The sequence below is a fragment of the Arachis hypogaea genome, chromosome 10 (genome assembly GCF_003086295.3).
Source record: "Arachis hypogaea cultivar Tifrunner chromosome 10, arahy.Tifrunner.gnm2.J5K5, whole genome shotgun sequence".
NCBI classification, from domain to species: domain Eukaryota; kingdom Viridiplantae; phylum Streptophyta; class Magnoliopsida; order Fabales; family Fabaceae; genus Arachis; species Arachis hypogaea.
The window spans coordinates 22,475,947-22,495,993 of NC_092045.1; the positions used below are offsets into that span (position 1 = coordinate 22,475,947).

The window sequence follows — 20,047 nt, forward strand, 5'->3', positions numbered from 1 at the left end:
AAGGGAGTGCTAAAATTGGAAGGAGTGGATACAATTTTGGCTCAACACAAAGTGATGCAGCAGCAGATTTAGCAATAATTTGAGCAAATGGCCAAGAGAATTGATAGCCTACAGGTTGCATTAGTGAGTGCTACAAGCCAACCATCAACTCCTTGGGGGCAGAATGAAGAGAACCAAGAAGAACAGCAACAAGAGCAAGTGCACTATATGCACAACCAAAATTCTGGATCAAATGAGGTGTATGGTGACACCTACAATCCATCTTGGAAGAACCACCCACACCTTAGGTGGGGAGACAATCATAATCAAAACCAACAACCATGGCAAAGGAACTCAGCTCAAAACAATCCAAGAAACAACCAAAATCACAACCAACAGCCAACTAACCAAATTCCTTACAGAAAATCCCAAAACAATTACCCCAACTCCAACCATTATCCATCCAATACCCAACCAACTAACCAAAACACTTACCATCATCCATCAACACCCCAAAATCAACCAATCTCACAAGATTCTCAGAGGATTACTAATCTGGAGATGCTCATGGAAAAGATGGTGAAAAACCAAAAAATGACAACAAAGAACCAAGAAGCTTCCATGAAGAGCCTAGAAAGGCAGATTGGACAAATCTCCAAGCAGATTTCTATTGAGAGACCTTCAAGCTCACTACCAAGTGACACCATTCCTAATCCAAAAGAAGAGTGCAAAGCTGTGCAACTAAGGAGTGAAAAGACATTGGTAGATGGCAATAAAGGGGCAACCAAGAAGCTCATGGAGAGTGATAAAGAACCAACAGAGGAAGATGGAGCTAACAACAAGGACATAACAAGCAAGAATGTCTTAGAAAAGCTCATAGAAAAGAACAACCAACCACAGAATTTGAAGAAGGGAAAGCAGATCATGGAAGAACCAAATCCAAGACAGCAGCAAGTAGAGAAGAGCCTTACACCTCCACTACCTTATCCACAAAGATTTCACAAAGAAACAAAGGATCAACATTTCTATAAATTCCTTGAGACTTTCAAGAAGCTAGAGATCAACATTCCCTTGGCCGAGGCATTAGAGCAAATGCCTCTATATGCCAAGTTCTTAAAGGAGCTCATCAACAAGAAAAGAAGTTGGATGGAGAAGGAGACTGTGCTGCTCACTGAAGAATGTAGCGCTGTGCTTCAAAAGGGAATCCCACCAAAGCTTAAAGATCCAGGGAGTTTTGTAGTTGCTTGCATCATAGGTAAAATAACATTAGACAAGGCTCTTTGTGATCTTGGAGCTAGTATCAACTTAATGCCCCTGTCCACGATGAGGAAGCTTGCGATAGAAGAACTCAAACCCACTAGGATATCACTAGTCATGGCTGATAGATCAATCAAGACACCTAATGGAATTGTGGAGAATCTGTTAGTAAAGGTTGGGGAGTTTATCTTCCCTGTGGATTTTGTGATCTTGGACACTGAAGAGGAAGGAAATAATTCAATCATCCTGGAAAGACCATTTCTAGCAACTGCAAGAGCTATTATCGATGTAGAAAAGGGAGAGATGATCTTCAGAGTACACAATGAGCAAATGGTCATAAATATTTTCAAGTCAATGCAACACCCTCCTGAGCAAGAGGATTACCTAAGAGTGGACATGATAGAAAGACTGGTGGAAGAAATGTTAGACACTAATCATCATGAGCAAGAAGTGGAAAATAACCAGGAGACAATAGAGGAACAAGCAGCTGAAATCTCTATTGACAAAGAGGTGAAACCAAGCAAGAAGGAAGAAGTACAAAAACAAGAACAGAAGCCATTACCCACCCATCTCAAATATGCATTCCTTGGCACATCAGAAAGTTTTCCAGTAATCATCAATTCATCCCTGACAAAAAAAGAAGGAGAAGAACTTCTTGATGTACTCAGAGCTCACAAGGATGCTTTAGGATGGACCATTGATGACCTGAAAGGCATCAGCCCTGCAGTGTGTATGCATAAAATCCTCTTAGAGGACAATTCCAAACCAGTGGTTCAACCTCAGAGAAGGCTAAATCCCACAATGAAGGAAGTTGTCCAGAAGGAAGTAATGAAGTTGTGGAATGCAGGGATAATTTATCCTATCTCTGATAGCTCATGGATAAGCCCAGTTCAAGTGGTACCAAAGAAGGGTGGGATGACAGTCATTGTTAATGAGAAAAATGAACTCATTCCCACAAGAACTGTGACACGATAGAGGATGTGTATTGACTATAGGAGGCTGAATGATGCCACACGCAAAGATCATTTTCCACTTCCCTTCATTGACCAGATGCTTGAAAGATTGGCCGGCCATGCTTACTATTGCTTCCTGGACGGCTATTCTGGGTATAATCAGATAATGGTAGATCCAAAGGACCAAGAAAAGACTTCATTCACATGTCCATTTGGAGTTTTTTCCTATAGAAGGATGCCGTTTGGGCTATGCAATGCCCCGGCCACCTTTCAAAGGTGTATGCTCTCCATTTTTTCAGATATGATCGAAAAGTTTTTAGAGGTTTTCATGGACGACTTTTCAGTTTTTGGTGACAATTTCAATGCTTGCCTGAAACATCTAACTCTTGTCTTGAAACGGTGCCAAGAAACTAATTTGGTTTTGAACTGGGAGAAGTGCCATTTCATGGTGCCCGAGGGGATTGTTCTTGGTCACAAAGTTTCAAGAAAAGGGATAGAGGTTGACAAGGCAAAGGTGGAGATCATAAAGAAGCTCCCTCCACCAACTAATGTGAAATCTGTTAGAAGTTTCTTGGGGCATGCAGGATTTTATAGAAGGTTTATCAAGGATTTTTCTAAAATAGCCAAACCTTTGAGTAATCTGTTAATGATTGATAATCCTTTTGTTTTTGATGAAAACTGCCAGCATGCCTTTGAAACTTTAAAAAACAAACTAACAACAGCACCAATCATCACACCCCGGGATTGGAAACTACCTTTTGAACTCATGTGTGATGCAAGTGATATTGCAATTGGTGCTGTGCTTGGACAAAAGAAGGGGAACTTGCATCATGTCATATATTATGCAAGTAAGGTGCTGAATGAGGCTCAAAAAAATTATACCACAACAGAAAAGGAATTATTAGCTGTAGTTTATGCTTTGATAAGTTTAGACCATACTTGATAGGATCCAAAATTGTGGTTTATACTGACCATGCTGCCCTTAAGTATTTGATGTCAAAGCAGGATGCTAAACCAAGACTTATCAGGTGGATATTGCTCCTACAAGAGTTTGACATTGAAGTAAAGGACAGGAAGGGCACTGAAAACCAAGTTGCTGATCATTTGTCAAGGCTACCATAAGAAACAATTCAAAAAACCTCCCAACCAGTGAATGAAAGCTTTCCAGATGAACGCCTCTTACAGATCCAGCAAGCACCTTGGTTTGCTGACATAGCAAACTATAAAGTGGGGAGGAAGATACCTCAAGAGTTCTCTAAGCAACAAGTGAAGAAGTTAATCAATGAAGCAAGGAAATTCTTGTGGGATGAACCCTTCTTGTTCAAGAGATGTCTTGATGGAGTGATTAGAAGGTGTGTCCCGGAGATTGAAATAAGGGATATATTGTGGCATTGCCATGGCTCAGCTTATGGTGGACACTTTGGTCCAGAAAGAACAGCTGCAAAGATACTGCAGAGTGGCTTCTATTGGCCAACTATCTTCAAAGATGCCAGAGAGTTTGTTCACCAATGTAATGAATGCCAGAGAGCAGGAGAATTGACAAGAAGGAATGAGATGCCGCAGAATTTCATTTTGGAATTAGAATTATTTGATCTATGGGGCATTGACTTCATGGAACCCTTTCCCCCTTCCTATTCTTTCAGATATATCTTGGTAGCAGTAGAGTATGTCTCAAAGTGGGTGGAAGCCATAGCCACAACTACCTGTGATGCGCAAATTGTCCTTCAATTCCTCAAGAAGCACATTTTCACTAGATATGGAGTACCCAAAGGTCTTATTAGTGATGGTGGTGGTCATTTTTGTAACAAACAAATGAAGAAACTCCTTCATAAATATGGAGTTATTCATAAAGTAGCCACACCATACCACCCTCAGACTAATGGGCAAGCTGAATTAGCAAACAGAGAATTGAAGAAGATCCTAGAGAAGACAATAGGAAGCACAAGAAAGGATTGGGCTAGGAAGTTGGAAGATGCACTCTGGGCATACAGGACAGCTTTCAAAACTCCCATTGGGAAGTCCCCCTTTCAGCTATTATATGGCAAATCTTGTCACCTCCCTGTAGAGCTTGAACACAAAGCTTTTAGGGCTAATAAACTCCTAAACTTTGACTCTGAAGCAGGAGGGGAGAAAAGGTTGTTGCAGCTAAATGAGCTGGATGAATTTAGGCTAGAAGCTTATGAAAATGCCAAGATATACAAGGAAAAAGCCAAGAGGTGGCATGACAGGAAGATCTCGAAGAAAGAATTCAAACCTGGGCAACAAGTACTCTTGTACAACTCACGACTCAAGATGTTCCCTGGCAAGCTTAAATCTAAGTGGACTGGTCCATATTTGGTAACTAAGGTTTTTCCTTATGGGAGTATTGAATTACTAGACGAAGCAACAAAGAGTCAATTCACAGCAAATGGTCACAGAGCAAAGCTATACCTAGGAGGACAATGGGACAAGGAAAAAGAGGTTCAGAACCTACAGCCTTCTTGAAGTAAAAATGAAAGATGTCAAGCTAGTGACATTAAAAGAGCGCTTGTTGGGAGGCAACCCAACCTGAGGTAGTTTTCTTTTCATAGCTTTTTCAATAAAAATGTTGAATAATTAGTATGCATTGCAAGAAGCTAAGTTTGGTGTTGCACACCAAAACAATTTAAGGGAGAATGAAGGATTCTAAGTTTGGTGTTCCACCAAAATCTCATTTAAAAGAACATTCTTACTTCCTGCATAAGGCTAGCTCCAAGCAATCAGACAGATTATTCAACTACTTAACTGCTTTCTAGTTTTAATTCCATAACCTTTAGCAAGGACACAAGGTTTTACATATGGTTAACTTGTTGCATAAGAGGCAGTGGCAAGGAATTAAGTTTGGTGTTCCCACACCAAAATAAATCCAAAAGACATACTCAGCTCATGCATACTAACCATTCACTTAAGGGCTTGAGATGCAAGCAACTTTTGAGAATTATGCAGAAAACTTGCCAACATTTGAAGACAATTTGCATTATGACTCAAAAGGGAGGCAACAGGAGGAAGAATGAAAAGCTGCAACTTAAAAGGTTGTATTTACACTTGATCCTTGTTGTTGTGAAAAGTTTTAATTCAGGAATTCTTGTATGTCTTGCTAAAGTGTTCATCTAGTTGCAAGTGAAGTTGTTTGGTTAAGAATGCTTATCCGCATAATGCTTGTCATTCATCACTTAGCTTTAAATTTTGTTTTGTTTCCCATATGCATGAATAAAAGAGAAATGTTTGAATTAGAAAGTAAATATCCAATGTTGCATAAGTTGGAATGGAAGTTAATGGTGGTATATGTGTTTGATTAAATGCATAACTCATGAAATAATTGCTGCATAATGTCATTTTCATTGAAGTGTGAGCTAGCTTGCTGTCATAAAGGTTCCTATCAGTAAAGAAAAAATTCCCTTGAGAACAAAAATAAAACAGAAAGAAAAGGAAGAAGAAAAAGCCAATGTGGCAAGAAAAACAAAGAATAAGGCTGGGCACCAATAGCTTGGACCCTAGGACACATGCCTGTGATTTTCTTGTACTAGGATATGCTTGGACAAGTAAATTCTAAGGGATATTTCAAAACCTGGCCACTTAGATCAACTGATTTGGGATGGCCAATTGAAAGTCTACAATAAAGAGCAACCTAGCTACAGAACATTTAGTTATCCAAAGAGGTGATGGGCATCAATGATCCTAGGAGGAAATAGTGAGCCATATGTCTGTGGTGAAGAAATGTTGAGTAAAAAATAAAGCCAAAGGCTGCTGCAACATTTGACACCAAGCCTTCAAAGAATAATAAGCTTGTTAAGCAAAATAAAACAAGAAAAGTTAGCAAGGGAGCAAGTAAAAAGTAAACCTTATAACAGCAAGCTTAGTAAGCCTTTGAGGAAAAGTGTACATTATGTATAACATCAAACAATAACTGAGTTATCATTGTCTGCATAAAAACTCCATGAACCAAGTTCTACTATATGCTTAATAAGGATATATATGCTTTTCTTTTTTTCACTTTATTTCCTCTTAATTTTGATGCTTGCTTGGGGACAAGCAAGATTTAAGTTTGGTGTTGTGATGACAAGTCATCATATACCCATTTTTCAAGCTAATTTCACTTGTTTCACTAGTTTTTATGCACTTTCTTGCACCATAAGTAAGCAATTTAGAGTGGAATTGCATGTTTTATTTAAATCAAACAACCACTATTTAATTGATGCTAAATCATGAGGTTTAAGCTAAATTTAATTGAATTTTAATTGATTTATAAACCTTGTGAATTTAGTAATACTTTGATTGGTTGTTTTGATTAATTGTAGGTGAAGAAAAGAAGAAAAGAATGAAGCGTGGCTTAAGAAAGCGTGGCCCAAGGAAGAAAAGAGTGTAGCGCATGGAAGGGAGAAAGCCACACTGCCCTCCAGAAGAGCACACTGCCCTCCAAGGGAGCACAACAATGAACCAAGCATTCAAGGCTTCACTGCCCTGCCCTCCTTGAGGGTGGAGCACAATTCTAAGCCAAGAAACAAGGGAAGGAAAAATTTTGCCCTGCCCTCCTCAAGAGCAATTTCGGGCTCCTCATGGAAAAATTCAAGGAAATTGTTCTCCAAGTGCCGCCCATGGGTTTCGAACCCAAGCACATGAAGGGAAGGGAGTGGCGCAACAATAAAGGAAAATGAGCCACACTTGGCTAAAAGGTTACCACCAAGTTTCGAACACAAGATCTCTAGGAAGCCAAGCCTTAAGCGTGAATCATGTGCCAAGAAGAAAAAGCTCAGCATGCCTTCAGCCAGGTTTCGATCTTGGGACCTGACCAAATAACACGAAAAGCTTGCGCTGCCCTGCCCTTGTGGAGGGCAGAGCAACATTCCTTGGTGCATGGTGCATAATTTGGCACGGCCAGCACACACATTGACGCACAGCAAGGGAGCTTGGGCGCGCAGCTTGAACACACCATGACAACACTGCCCTTCTCTCCACAAGGGCAGGGCAACATCCTGATGCCCCTCCCAAATTTGGCACCCTAGTTGGATCCACATGCAAGGCTTCCCTGCTCTGCCCTCCACAAGAGCAGAGCAACCTCCTGGGAGCAACATGGGCTGAATTTCACTCAAAAATCCAACTTAATTCACTTCTTCACCAAATCAAAAATCTCACTCAAAATTCTTAGATCCAAAATAGAAAGTGTATAAATAAGTGTTAGCTAGGATTAGAAGGGAGCTTACTTTCATTTTAATTTTCATCCTTAGTCAACTTGAGAGCTCACTTCCCATTTTTCTGTTTTCTGCAAAATTGGCTTGAGAATTGGAGGAGAGAATTTACTTCTTCTTCCTCTAATTGTTTTATTTTCTTTACTGGGTTTTGTTTTGAGTCTTGAGTGTGAAGAATTGAGGAACTTCTGTCTCAATCTCCATTTAAGATCTCTTTGATTTTCCTATTGCATAATTGAGTTAAATTCCATTTCCTTTACTGCTGCAATCTTCAATTTCTTTTTAATTTCTTTGTGAATTTGGATCTAGGAAGGCAATTGAGATCTAGACTCTGCTATCTAGTCTCTGGAGTCCTGAGATCTGATTTTCTCTTTTTGGTTCTTCTGCTGAACCACTGCTGCAATTGAATTTCCATTTGCTCTTTGAAGATCTAGTCAATTTCAATTCATCTCTTGCTTAGTTAATTGTTGCAATTTAATTTCCCTTGCTTAAATTCTGAAATCCCAGTCCTCAAATCCCTTCTTGATTCAAGCAATTTATATTTCTTGCACTTTAAGTTACCGCAATTTACATTTCTTGCACTTTAAGTTTCAGTCATTTAATTTCTTGTTCTTTAAGATTCAGCATCTTTACTTTCAGTTCTCTTTAATTTCTGCAATTCATCCCTCTCCCTTTACATTTCCTACTATTTACTTACTGTTGAATACAAAATCACTCAACCAATACTTGATTCGCTTGACTAAATCAACCACTAAACTAAAATTGCTCAATCCTTCAATCCCTGTGGGATCGACCTCACTCCCGTGAGTTTTATTACTTGATGCGACCTGGTATACCTGCCGGTGAGTTTTGTGTTGGATCGTTTTTCACACATCACCCACGGACTAAACAAATTAAATCCGTCAAGCTCCACAAGCTAAATTGACCTTAGAGTACCAAATTAAACAAAATCTCAACATGGGTTCTTACCAATTTTTGAAATTCAAAGGGTAGAGAAACTAGGGTGAGATTGAAGCTTACCTATGAAATTGATCTAATAGAATTGTAGAGCCCAACGCAGTGGACACGTGGCCGCAAACGGTGCTGTGATTGGAGCTCGGGACAAGAAGTTATGGTGGTTTGAAACCAAGGCAAGGGTTTGTTCCTCACCTTCTTCTTCCTTCATCCTTGGAACGTGAATAAGGAAATGAAGGGAAATGTGATGAGCTGAAGCTTATTAATGGGTTAGTATGGTTTGGGCCTTGGACCCATTTTGGTCCCGGTTCGACCAATTTGGCCCGTTCGGCCTAATCTTGGGTCAAATTCTTTGAAATTAGTGTCAAAATTCTTATTTTAATGAGCTCTATCCTAATTTAATATAAGATTTACATTTCTAATTTTTCCTTATTAAACTTTAATTTATTGACTAATCATTTACTAATTTAGCGGGGTTTACACGACAAAAGTTTGGGGTTTAAAATGATAAATCTGCAGATTTCAGACTTAAGTAAAAATTTTGACAAAACGTACTCTCACGCGTACACGTGACATGGGATTCTTGCGTACGCATACCATCTATTCGCATTTGCATGCATAGGCGTGACCCCTGTTTCAGCAAAAATGGATTTTGTGTTTTAAAGCTTAAATTCGAACCTCTAAACTTCTATTTTCATTCTTTTAGCCCCTAAAGATTAGTTTTAAGTGTAGTGCTGAGATTAGACTATGGAAAGCAAGGTTACTTAGAAGTAAAGGAAGGTCTAGAGTAACTGAACTGAGATGTTAATGATGAGATTGGGGATGACTGTATGTGGCTGGAATGGTCGAGGTGTGTGTATGGCTGGAATGGTCGAGATGTGTGTGTGGCTGGAATGGTCGAGAGGACAAGATTTGGGTGCGATCCCACTTGCTCGTTAACTTGAAAATATATTCAAATGGCAAGTTGATGATAGAAGTTCACTCTCTTGTCGTGATGAGGGTGCGGGAAAAGTGGAAAGGCACTCTCCTTCGTATTGTTTCCCCCACATTCTTCTCTAGTTGTAAGGTAGAAAGACATGCTCATTCGATGTGAAAAGGCACTCTCCTTCGTATATCCTTCAGGAGAAGGGGGAAAGGCACGCTCTTTTGATGTGGAATGACACTCTCCTTCATTTATGATCCTCCTGGAGATGTGCAACCTAGAGACAAATGTCTCGGTTAGCTACCAGATGTGTCAGGTTCTGGCGATTTAACCGACACATGAGCTCACGGCCAATAGGATAGGCATGCATCATGTTGCATTTGTTTGCTTTGTTTGGGTGTGTATAATTGCTTTGGGTTCGCCTATCTGATAAATTCTATTTAGTTGATAACTGTGACACTTGCTGTAACTGTTCTTTAAATGTGTTTGCCTTGTATTTGCTTGTGTTTGTGATTGTCTTTTTGTTTTGAGTACCTTGGTGGTAGACGGGTGATAATGTTGATTTGATTTGAAATGGGTCAGAGGCCGGGTTGAGTTTATTTAGGTCGGAGGCCGAGCTGGTTTGATTTGGGCCATAGGCTGTGACTGGTTGGGTCAATGGTAAGGATTAGAGTTGAATGAGACAGTGAGTGGATTGTAATTTGAGAGATTAAGTTAGGATTGAGTTAGAACCTAAAGAGCCTTATATATCAACCCCCTGCTTATGGTTTCTGTTTTAGTTCCTTAAGAATTATAATCTAAGTGTCGGCGTTCTAGGATTGCATCTGGCTTTCTCAGGACCTTATTTATTATATATGTGGGCACCTTAACCATACTGAGAACCATCGGTTCTCATCCATACAATATTATTATTTTTTAGATGCAGGTTGAGAAGCACCACTCTGTATTCTGGAAGACGCTGATGAAGCGAAGAACTCTTGGGATTCAGGGTCGTATTTTTTATTATATTTATGTATGTATATAGATTCTCCACCTTGTATTTTATGTTCGTCCCTCTTAGGGGTTGACTCGGAGAAACGGGTTGTCGTTTTCTGTTTTGGGTCATTTTAGGATTCTCTTATATATATATATACTTTTATGCTCTGGCCGATTTATCTTCACGAACCGAATTGGAAGCTTTGTTAATTGTATCCATTTCATGGAAGTTTCCCTTTCACGTGAGAATTACAACTTTTATTTTAAACTTTCCTTCAAAGGCTCCTAGATATAAAACTTTTTCAACTATATATATATATATATATATATATATATATATATATATATATATATATATATATATATATATATATATATATATATATTTAGAGGTCGTAATACCAACCACCTCAGTTTTATGACTTAAGCATAAGACTTTGTGTGGTAGGGTGTTACATTTATTGTCGTGGATTGAAAAAGTAAATTGAAATGACAATTTAATATTTCTATACTCTTAAAATATTATTTATTTATTTTCTAGCATTCTTTATTATTCAATTATCACATTAATATAATTTAATTCTATAAAATTATTTATCATCATTTGATTGAATAAAAATTCTATTTTATCTAAAAATTTTAGAATTTCTCAACCTCAAGATCATCCATGTTAAATCATTAAGAAATATAACTGAGAGCGCGAAAGCGTCCCTTTATTCGAAAGCATGATTGAGATTAGACAGCTTGACTCTTGTGGTTCTTTGATCTTCGTCAACCAAAACCTTATGTATCCTTGATAGGGTTAAATCACAACTCCAGTGTGGGAAAAGAGCTATGGAGGCGAGTTTGATGTGCTAGAGACCAAAATCCTGAAATCATTATTTATATGAGTGTGATACTCATTAAACCCTAAAACTCATAAAATAGTATCTATATTTTTAATCTCATTTATCTAAATTAAAAGTAATAATGAATTATTTAATTCAATATTTATGACAATAAATGAGATCACCGTTATATAAGTCATTTAATGTGAAATTACTTAATTTGTGATTATAATTAATATATGTATTGTCCATAAATATATTAAGAAATAACAATTTCCTAACAATCTTTCACTTGGGCTATACATATATATTTTCCTGAGATAATCATATCTTATAAATTTTATGCGCACATCTGAATATTATTTCCTTGATTACTTTAATAATCTGATCTTTCTCATATATTAGTTATAAAATTACCACAGCTTTTATCACATTAGTGTCGCAACAAAACCACGATAATCACTATACTAAAATACTAAATCACATAGATCAAATTTCGATGAAAATGTTCAGAAATTACATGCGAAAATGATCTCATGCATGCCTATTTCTAACTTGTCTAACGTGAATAAAAATTCTATTTTATTCGGTGACAGACTCAGATAAAACTGCAACGACAATGTCCGGACTCATAGCGACGACGACAAAGTAATGAGTCTGTGAAAGAGGAAGGGAAGAACTTAATAGACTCATAATGAGAGAGAGAGAGAGAGAGAGAGAGAGAGAGAGAGGGAAATTTACCAAGAGAAAATGGACTCGGCAGAAGAAAGGTGGCGACGGACTCAACAACGACGGTAATGGGATAAGTAACGATGCCGACATGAGCTGTGAAGGAATATGGGAGTTGTGAAGGAGTAGGCGGCGATGGATTCAGCAACGACAATGACGGGAGCTATGAGGTTTTTTGTGAAGAAGTCGAGAAGAAGAAGACTTTGGGTGAGGATGACTGGGTTTCTCTTGCATGGCTATAGAGTATGGACTGAAGCCGTGAATCACTGAATCTATGATGTGAGGCAAATCCTATTTTTTAAAAAGTGTTTATATGTATATATTCGGGGCAGGTACACCCTAAATCCGACCATGCCCTGTCTTGAGCAAAATCTTCCCTGACTCAGGTCAAGTTATTATCCTCTCCAACCGGGTATGGACGGGTTGGGTACCCGCGTATTCGGGTACTCCTAGCAAGTATAACTACGTATTGATACTCTATTTATTAAGGGTTTATTACGAGTCAATGGATTGCTACACACACAAGGCAAGATTCTAACTCTTAATAATTGTTTAAGCGGACAAGTAAGATGATCACTCAACAAACTCAAATTGATTAAGACAAACACTAATTTTTTTTAATATTAAAAATCTTGAGCATTTGATTTTAATTATAACTTTGTAAAATATTTATAATAATAATAATTACTATATATATTTTATTTAATTTTTTAATAAAATTTTTTATATAATTTTATGCAGGGACAGATCTAGAAATATTATCATGGGCCAATAACATATATAATATTAAAAAATTATGTAAAAAAATGATATAATATAAGATGTATTACAAAAATATATCGATAGAGAATATATTTTAAAGTACAAAAAATATGTATGTACTTTTTATTAAGAAGTGGTCGATTCTTTGTATCATAAAATTCATCGATAATAAAATTTGTGTCAAATTTTTCAACAATTTTCTTTTTAATATAATTAAAAGAAAATTAACAAGAAATTCATCTTTTATTTTGTTTCTGAGTTATTCTTCACAATATTCATAACTAAAAATAATCTCTCAGTTGTAGCAGTTGAAATAGAAAGAATTAATACTAAATGAATCAAGAAGGATGATCACAAGAAAAAAAAAAGAATCCACTTTATGGGATTTAAAAAATTTTATTTAAGTAAAAAGTATTAGTAATAATATCTTTTTTAAATTTTTTAAATATTATTACTTATTTTTTAAATATTAAAAATCATTAATATTTAGATTGGATTAGACTTTTATTTATATTAGACTAAATACTAAATATTTTTTTTTTAAAATTAAATCATACTTAATAACTTATTACTATTAACTTTTTTTAAAAAAAGCTAGGGTCCGAAGCCTCCACTTGCCCGGATATGTCCGTTCCTAATTTTATGTATTATCCGATACAAAGTATGGAAACATACACTAGTTAAATTAGCAAAATTTAGGTTAGATTAAAATTAAAGTTAATCATGATAGGTCAATTAATTTTATTTCAATTAATAATAAAAAATATAATACAAAAAATAATTTATCCTCTAATTTATAGAAAATTAAATAGTATTCACCAAAAATATATCCATTCTTATACAGCAACTCAATAAAATGTTGCTACTTTAAGAAACCAAAAACTAAAGTCTTAAAGATCTCCTCCTAAGATTCACTTGGGCGAATTGAATACCTCCTTCATTGGAGTAAAGATAATTTTCGTTAGCAAAGCTATGTTTTCGCAATTTTAGGTTCAATTTATACTTTAGGATTTAGACATCCTGATTATTATTACATAGGATTAGAATTAGATTTTTATATTCATAATCTAAGTAATCAAATTTATGCCCATCAAGTATTTCATAAATTGAAGTTGATGATTTCTAGATACATATATTAAAATCTGGTGTTACTTTTAACTAATCTGGTAGCGAATTAGTTGCAACGCTAAATAATTTATTTATGAGAAATAAACACTATTGAAAGAAAGAAAGAAAGAAAGAAAGAAAGAAAGAAAGAAACATATGCATTCGTTTTCCATCAACACCAACATCACATCTTGAATGACCCTCCAAATGCAAATTGTCTCGTGCGTGTCTCCATCTCTTCAAATTGGCTTAGTGTTCACACCTTTTCTTTTAAAACCCCTCAAATCCCACGTTTTATTTTCATTCATCTATCTCATTTCCCATGCCACCATACACTTACATGTTTAATGGTCCTACTTCCCTTCTTTTATTTCCTAACATATCCTCCACACACACCCCCCTCACCCTAACCCTTACCTCCCCTTTCTCTCTTTTTGACACAGCACACACTCGCCCATGTTGTTTGAATTATTAGAATCTTATTGACATTTGGATGGTTGGATCAAATTGTTCAACGCTTATTTATCTAGAACATTATATTGTAGTTTTTATTTTTAGATATATTAATTTAAAATGTATCAAACTAAAGAAGAGTATAACAAAAGATTTTTCTTTCACTTCAATGATATGTCTAACATCAAAGTCCATCAGACATTTGATTAATTCAACTAAATTTAATAGATGTTTTAAAAAAAAGGAAAAGAGTAAACCGAAATTTTTTTACTCATAATTTAAATTGAAGGTCTAGGTAAAAAGATTAAGTTATGTACCATTTTAATCGATCCTATCAATTCGAGTATAACAAAAATAATACTGGCTCATCAAGTGGTTGCATTATAAGAAAAAAATCCAAAATTGGACGAGGAAAAGCTATAAAATACACCAAACTTCTTGTTTCATAAAAAAATTAAAAATCCGAAAATATGGAATTCGTTTACTTAAATTTTTTGGGTTAAAGAATGAAATTTGGTTTATTTTATAGTTACTTCTTGTTAATTTGAATTTTCTTCTCTTTAATTTTGAGTTTTCTTCTGGTAATTTATTCGAATTTTCGATATTTATTTAAACTAACAAGTGAATTAATTCAATAAATTTATATTAATTATTTATTGACTTAATTTAATCTATACGATACTAAAACATTCACGTGCGAAATTCCATGGCCAAATAAAAGAGTAGACTTTTTCCTATACAAATTACTCAAGCTCAATTAATTATTAGAGTATATATAGTACAAAATAGATAGCCCCAAAAAATACAAAAAATTCAACGATTTTGTTTGATAGTATTCACTATATATATTGATATACATATAGATATACTTTGCAACACTTGAAGCGTATCAACCTCGGAAAACATATCAGCAGCATAAGCAATGTCCAACACTTCACCAGATTGGCCTGAACCAATAGTGAGAGTTCAATCCTTGTCGGAAAGATGCATAGATTCAATCCCAGACAGGTATATCAAGCCCCCGACCCATAGGCCGGTTTCTGCTTCTACTTCTACTTCTACTTCGGATGCAAATATCCCGGTCATAGACTTCGGAGACTTTCTAGGCACCGACCCGGATGCGAGGAAGTCGGTGCTCCAGAAAGTTGCCGAGGCCTGCAATGACTGGGGGTTCTTCCAAGTGGTGAACCACGGGGTTAGACCAGAGTTGATGGACAAGGCTAGGGAAACTTGGCGTGAATTCTTTCACCTTCCCATGGAATTGAAGCAAAAATATGCAAACTCTCCAAAGACTTATGAAGGTTATGGAAGTAGGCTTGGTGTTGAAAAGGGTGCTATTCTTGATTGGAGTGATTACTATTTCCTTCACTACCTTCCTTTGTCACTCAAAGATTATAACAAATGGCCTTCTTTGCCTCTCTCTTGCAGGTAATTAGTTATTATTAATAATTTCTATTCTACTTCTACTCTTTAATTTCTCCTAATTAGAACAGTAAAATAATGGAGTTGTAGTAACTTGTTATTCGATAATATATGGTAAAAAATATTAGTTAAAACCTGTCAAATTTTATTATTTTTGTCTCTATAAGAGAAATTTAGACTCTTTAAATTTATTTTTTTATCTTTCTAGCTAGTATTACTGTTTTTTATTATTAGACCTATTTTTCTCCCTCCTCTTTTTTTTGTGTCTTCTCCTCCAAAATGAAATTATTATTACCAATTAACTACTAGTGATGATGTCCCTCCGGCGCCCACAATGCTAATAAATTAAAGTATATTTATTTAGAAAATAAATAAAAATTAATTGGCACATCAAACTTTTCCTGCCTTATTTAAACCGGTGGTTTGCGTGTATAATTAACTAAGCTAGTAGCACTCATCAGCATGTATTATATGTATAATTTGAATAATACACATATATGATGATATGATAGATGATGATGATCCATGTTTTATGTAGTGACAAACCATATAGTATTATAAAATATAGTCAGGTACAGTATATAATAAAGTTAGTACTATTATATGTTACTATTGTATACATAAGTGATGCAAAAATGATGTGAAAATAGCTAGAGAATTTAGAGTTGTGAAGTTAAAATTGCTTAGTTTTTATATTATATAATTATATGCAGGGAAGTGTTTGATGAATATGGGAGAGAGGTGGTGAAGCTAGGAGGGAGGTTGTTGAAGGCTTTGTCTATAAACTTAGGTTTAGAAGAGGATTTTCTCCAGAATGCATTTGGGGGTGAAGATATTGGGGCATGTTTGAGGGTTAATTTTTACCCAAAGTGCCCTCGGCCGGAGCTGACGCTTGGTCTGTCGTCGCACTCGGACCCCGGAGGGATGACGATGTTGCTGCCGGACGACCAAGTTGCCGGCCTTCAGGTTCGGAGAGGCGACGAATGGATCACGGTGAAGCCTGCTCGCCATGCCTTCATTGTTAATATTGGAGATCAAATTCAGGTGAAAAATAATATTATATTATATTTTTAAAACATATTTAACGCGTGTCCTAAAATAAATTTAGAATCTGAGATTATTTTGAATAAATGTATAAAATTAAAACGAATCATTCTATCCTTATTTTCGATGATACGACATTGACGCGCAATAATATAACAGATGAGAAATATAAGAATGTTTGGCTAGAATTTATCATGGTACAATAATGTTTGGTCTTGTTTGTTTGTTTGTTTGTTTTTACTTTTTCATGTTTCAGTCTTCTTTAAGCTTGCTAAATGGATAAGTTTCATTCACTCGTTATGTAAACTTTGTAACGTGTGTATTCCTAGTTGGAATTGCACCACTTCGCATTATATGATTGAACATGGGCTACTTTAGAGAAATTTTTCTTCTTTCCCACTCGACCATGAATTTTTTCCATCACATACATCGAATACAAATTTTATTAAAAAAAATACCGTAAATATTTTAAGGATATCTTTTTAACTTACTTTTCTAAAGTTATTAGATAAGGTTAGCATGACATTTTTGAATAACAAATTGGATCAGCCGTACTTTCTTAATTGCTGAATTCGTGACTGAAATTAAACTCCACTGTTAGTGTGATGAAGATCAATGATTATACTTTCATTATATCTAAGTAGATCAAGTTTTTTTAACTATGTATATGTATGCAATTGTGGAATCAAGATTTGTATATGTTGTGAGTAGTCAATATTCACATGGAATATAGAGAAAGTGTATAATACACATATAACCATATTTTAGAAAACAAAAATAAAGTATTTGAAGATACTGATGATATTTTAATAGTGATTTTACCTGTTGATCTCAATAATAAAATTTATATATAATTGAGATCAACAACTAAAAATATTAAAACATTGGTATTTTTGAAATACTTAATTTTTTTTATATATTTTATTTATATAGTTTTAAGTAGTGGAATCCACAACACATATTATTCTCTTTTATTTTTGCAATATTTTTTTACACACTTCTATTACAGATGTGAGTAAGCACTTAAATCTATTTACCAAAAAAGAACATAAGATTGACAAAAGAGTGCTAACCTAGTTTATTTTTTTGTTGTGATTAGGTTATAAGCAATGCAAAATACAAGAGCGTGGAGCACAGAGTAATAGTAAATTCAGATAAAGAAAGAGTGTCATTGGCATTTTTCTACAACCCAAAAAGTGACATACCCATTCAGCCAGCAAAGGAATTGGTAACCCCAGACACCCCTTCACTCTACCCTCCCATGACCTTTGATGAATATAGGCTCTTCATTAGAACCAGAGGTCCACGTGGCAAATCCCAAGTGGACTCTCTAAAATCTCCTAGATAATATTACTGATTTAATTTTTCGCTTATTGAACTGAAAAATATCGTAAAAATTTTAAAAAAACTAATAATAGGGTTTTTAAATTAAATCCATTTTGTATAATGTAACATTATTAATTAATTGTGTAAATCTTGTAATGAAAATTTGAGCTGCAGAGTAGAGATGATCAGTAATTGTTATGTCATATACAGTATTATTTTGTTTAACTTTGATTTTTCTAGGAGTATATTACCATACATGAGAAATCAGAGTTGGCTCTGGTATGGTAAAATTTAGAATTTACTTCACAAAATATACACTAGATTTGAGTATTTTTTTTATTGTTGTGAATATTTTTAGTAAATAAATTTGTAAGTATTTTTATAAATATTTATCAAACTCATTAAATGTATGTTCTAATATAATCTAATTAAGTCACCAAAAAAAACATAATCTAATTAATCAATTTATTAAAGGAGCCACTCAAATAAAGACACTTAAAACGTCTTTTTTTAAAGATATTTTTCAGTAATTAAAATTTAACATATATAATCGATTAAATCATGATATTTTTGTCAAAATTAGGCTAGACAAATTGATTTAACCAAAAAAATGGTGAATCAAATCTTGAACTGGTCTAAATTAATATTATTTTTTATAAAAAAATGACTACAATACCCTTATTATAGAGAATGATTAAAATACTCTTATTATATATATATATATATATATATATATATATATATATTAGAAATTCTAAATCCTAACCCTACGATAGAAAAATTAAAAACTAAAATTTAGAATTCTCAAAATTAATATATATAATAGAAATATTTTAATCATTCTCTATAATAAGGGTATTGTAGTCATTTTTTATAAAAAATAATATTAATTTAGACCAGTTCAAGATTTGATTCACTATTTTTTTGTTAAATCAATTTGTCTAGCTTAATTTTGACAAAAATAACATGATTTAATCGATTATATATGTTAAATTTTAATTACTGAAAAACATATTTAAAAAAAGATATTTTAAGCGTCTTTATCTGAGTGACTCCCATTGATTAATATCAAACTCACTTACAATTTTATGTACAACCCAACTACACATCTAAACATTTTTGTATTAAAATCCAACCAAGTTGGCCCAAACGTAACTCAACAAAAACCACTTTCATCAAACCAGCATGTATCACACGCGCGTTTCAATAACACAACTTCTTTGTCTTCGTCTTCTCCTTCTACTCCTCCTCCTCCTCCTCCTTGTTCTTTGCGCATGCAGATTCTTTTTTTGCTTCTCTTCTTCATTATCGTAATCACCAACAACACCAATATTTTGCTAACAAAAACCAACATTTTGAATTGAATTTGAATTTATATAATGGACAATGTTCAGTTCATTTAGCATTATACAATGGTTTCATTTTGATACTATTTTCGGTTCATTCTAGACGCATGCGTTTTAGAATTTGAATTTATATAATGAATAAATATTCGGTTCATTTGTTATTATACAATGGTTTCGTTTTGATAATATTTTTGATTCATTCTAGACGCATGTGTTTTTGAATTCGAATTTATATAATGGACAAATATTTGGTTCATTTGGTATTATACAATGGTTTCGCTTTAATAATATTTTCGATTCATTTGCAGTCCAGGTGTATTGTCGATGAATAATTTGTCCCAATGGTTGGAATGGCTTTCAAGACAAATTGAATGGAGCGGAATGAAATCTAATACAATTAAATAAAATGATAATAAATAATTTTATTCTTTTTTGCCAAAAAAAGACTCATCATTAACAAAAATGTATCAAATTCATTTCTGGATCCAAATGAATCTCAATTAAACTAAGAAATAAACCGAAATTACTTAAGGAATAAAAAATTTGGTCAATACTTATCAGCAGTATCAAGTGAACCTCAATTAACACACAAATGAACAGAAATAAATTAAGAAATGAACCAAAATTATTTAATGATGACAGCAGAGAAAATTGGAACTAATAAAAATGTTCATAAAATATTGGTATTATTGGTGATGACAATAACGAAAAAAAAAAGAAGAAGACACAAATTGAAGAAGAAGAAGAATCTGCGTGTGCGAATTTGGAAGAAGGAGAAGGAGCGCAT

The 20,047-nt window shown here is 34.5% G+C and overlaps 1 protein-coding gene across 1 annotated transcript; it reads left to right on the top strand.

Annotated features, from left to right (window-relative positions):
- Positions 1–14,863: 14,863 nt before the first annotated feature.
- Positions 14,864–18,117, top strand: LOC112715370 (jasmonate-induced oxygenase 1). The gene is made up of 3 exons (XM_025767127.3): positions 14,864–15,550; positions 16,258–16,588; positions 17,688–18,117. The coding sequence occupies exons 1-3, from the start codon at positions 15,045–15,047 to the stop codon at positions 17,934–17,936; spliced, it is 1,086 nt and encodes a 361-aa protein (XP_025622912.1). The 5' UTR covers positions 14,864–15,044; the 3' UTR covers positions 17,937–18,117.
- The last annotated feature ends 1,930 nt before the right edge of the window (positions 18,118–20,047 follow it).

Coding starts and splice junctions, on each gene's coding strand:
- LOC112715370 (XM_025767127.3), top strand. CDS start 15,045: ATGTCCAACACTTCACCAGATTGGCCTGAACCAATAGTGAGAGTTCAA. Junction 15,551..16,257: donor TCTTTGCCTCTCTCTTGCAG/GTAATTAGTTAT, acceptor AATTATATGCAG/GGAAGTGTTTGATGAATATG. Junction 16,589..17,687: donor ATATTGGAGATCAAATTCAG/GTGAAAAATAAT, acceptor TGTTGTGATTAG/GTTATAAGCAATGCAAAATA.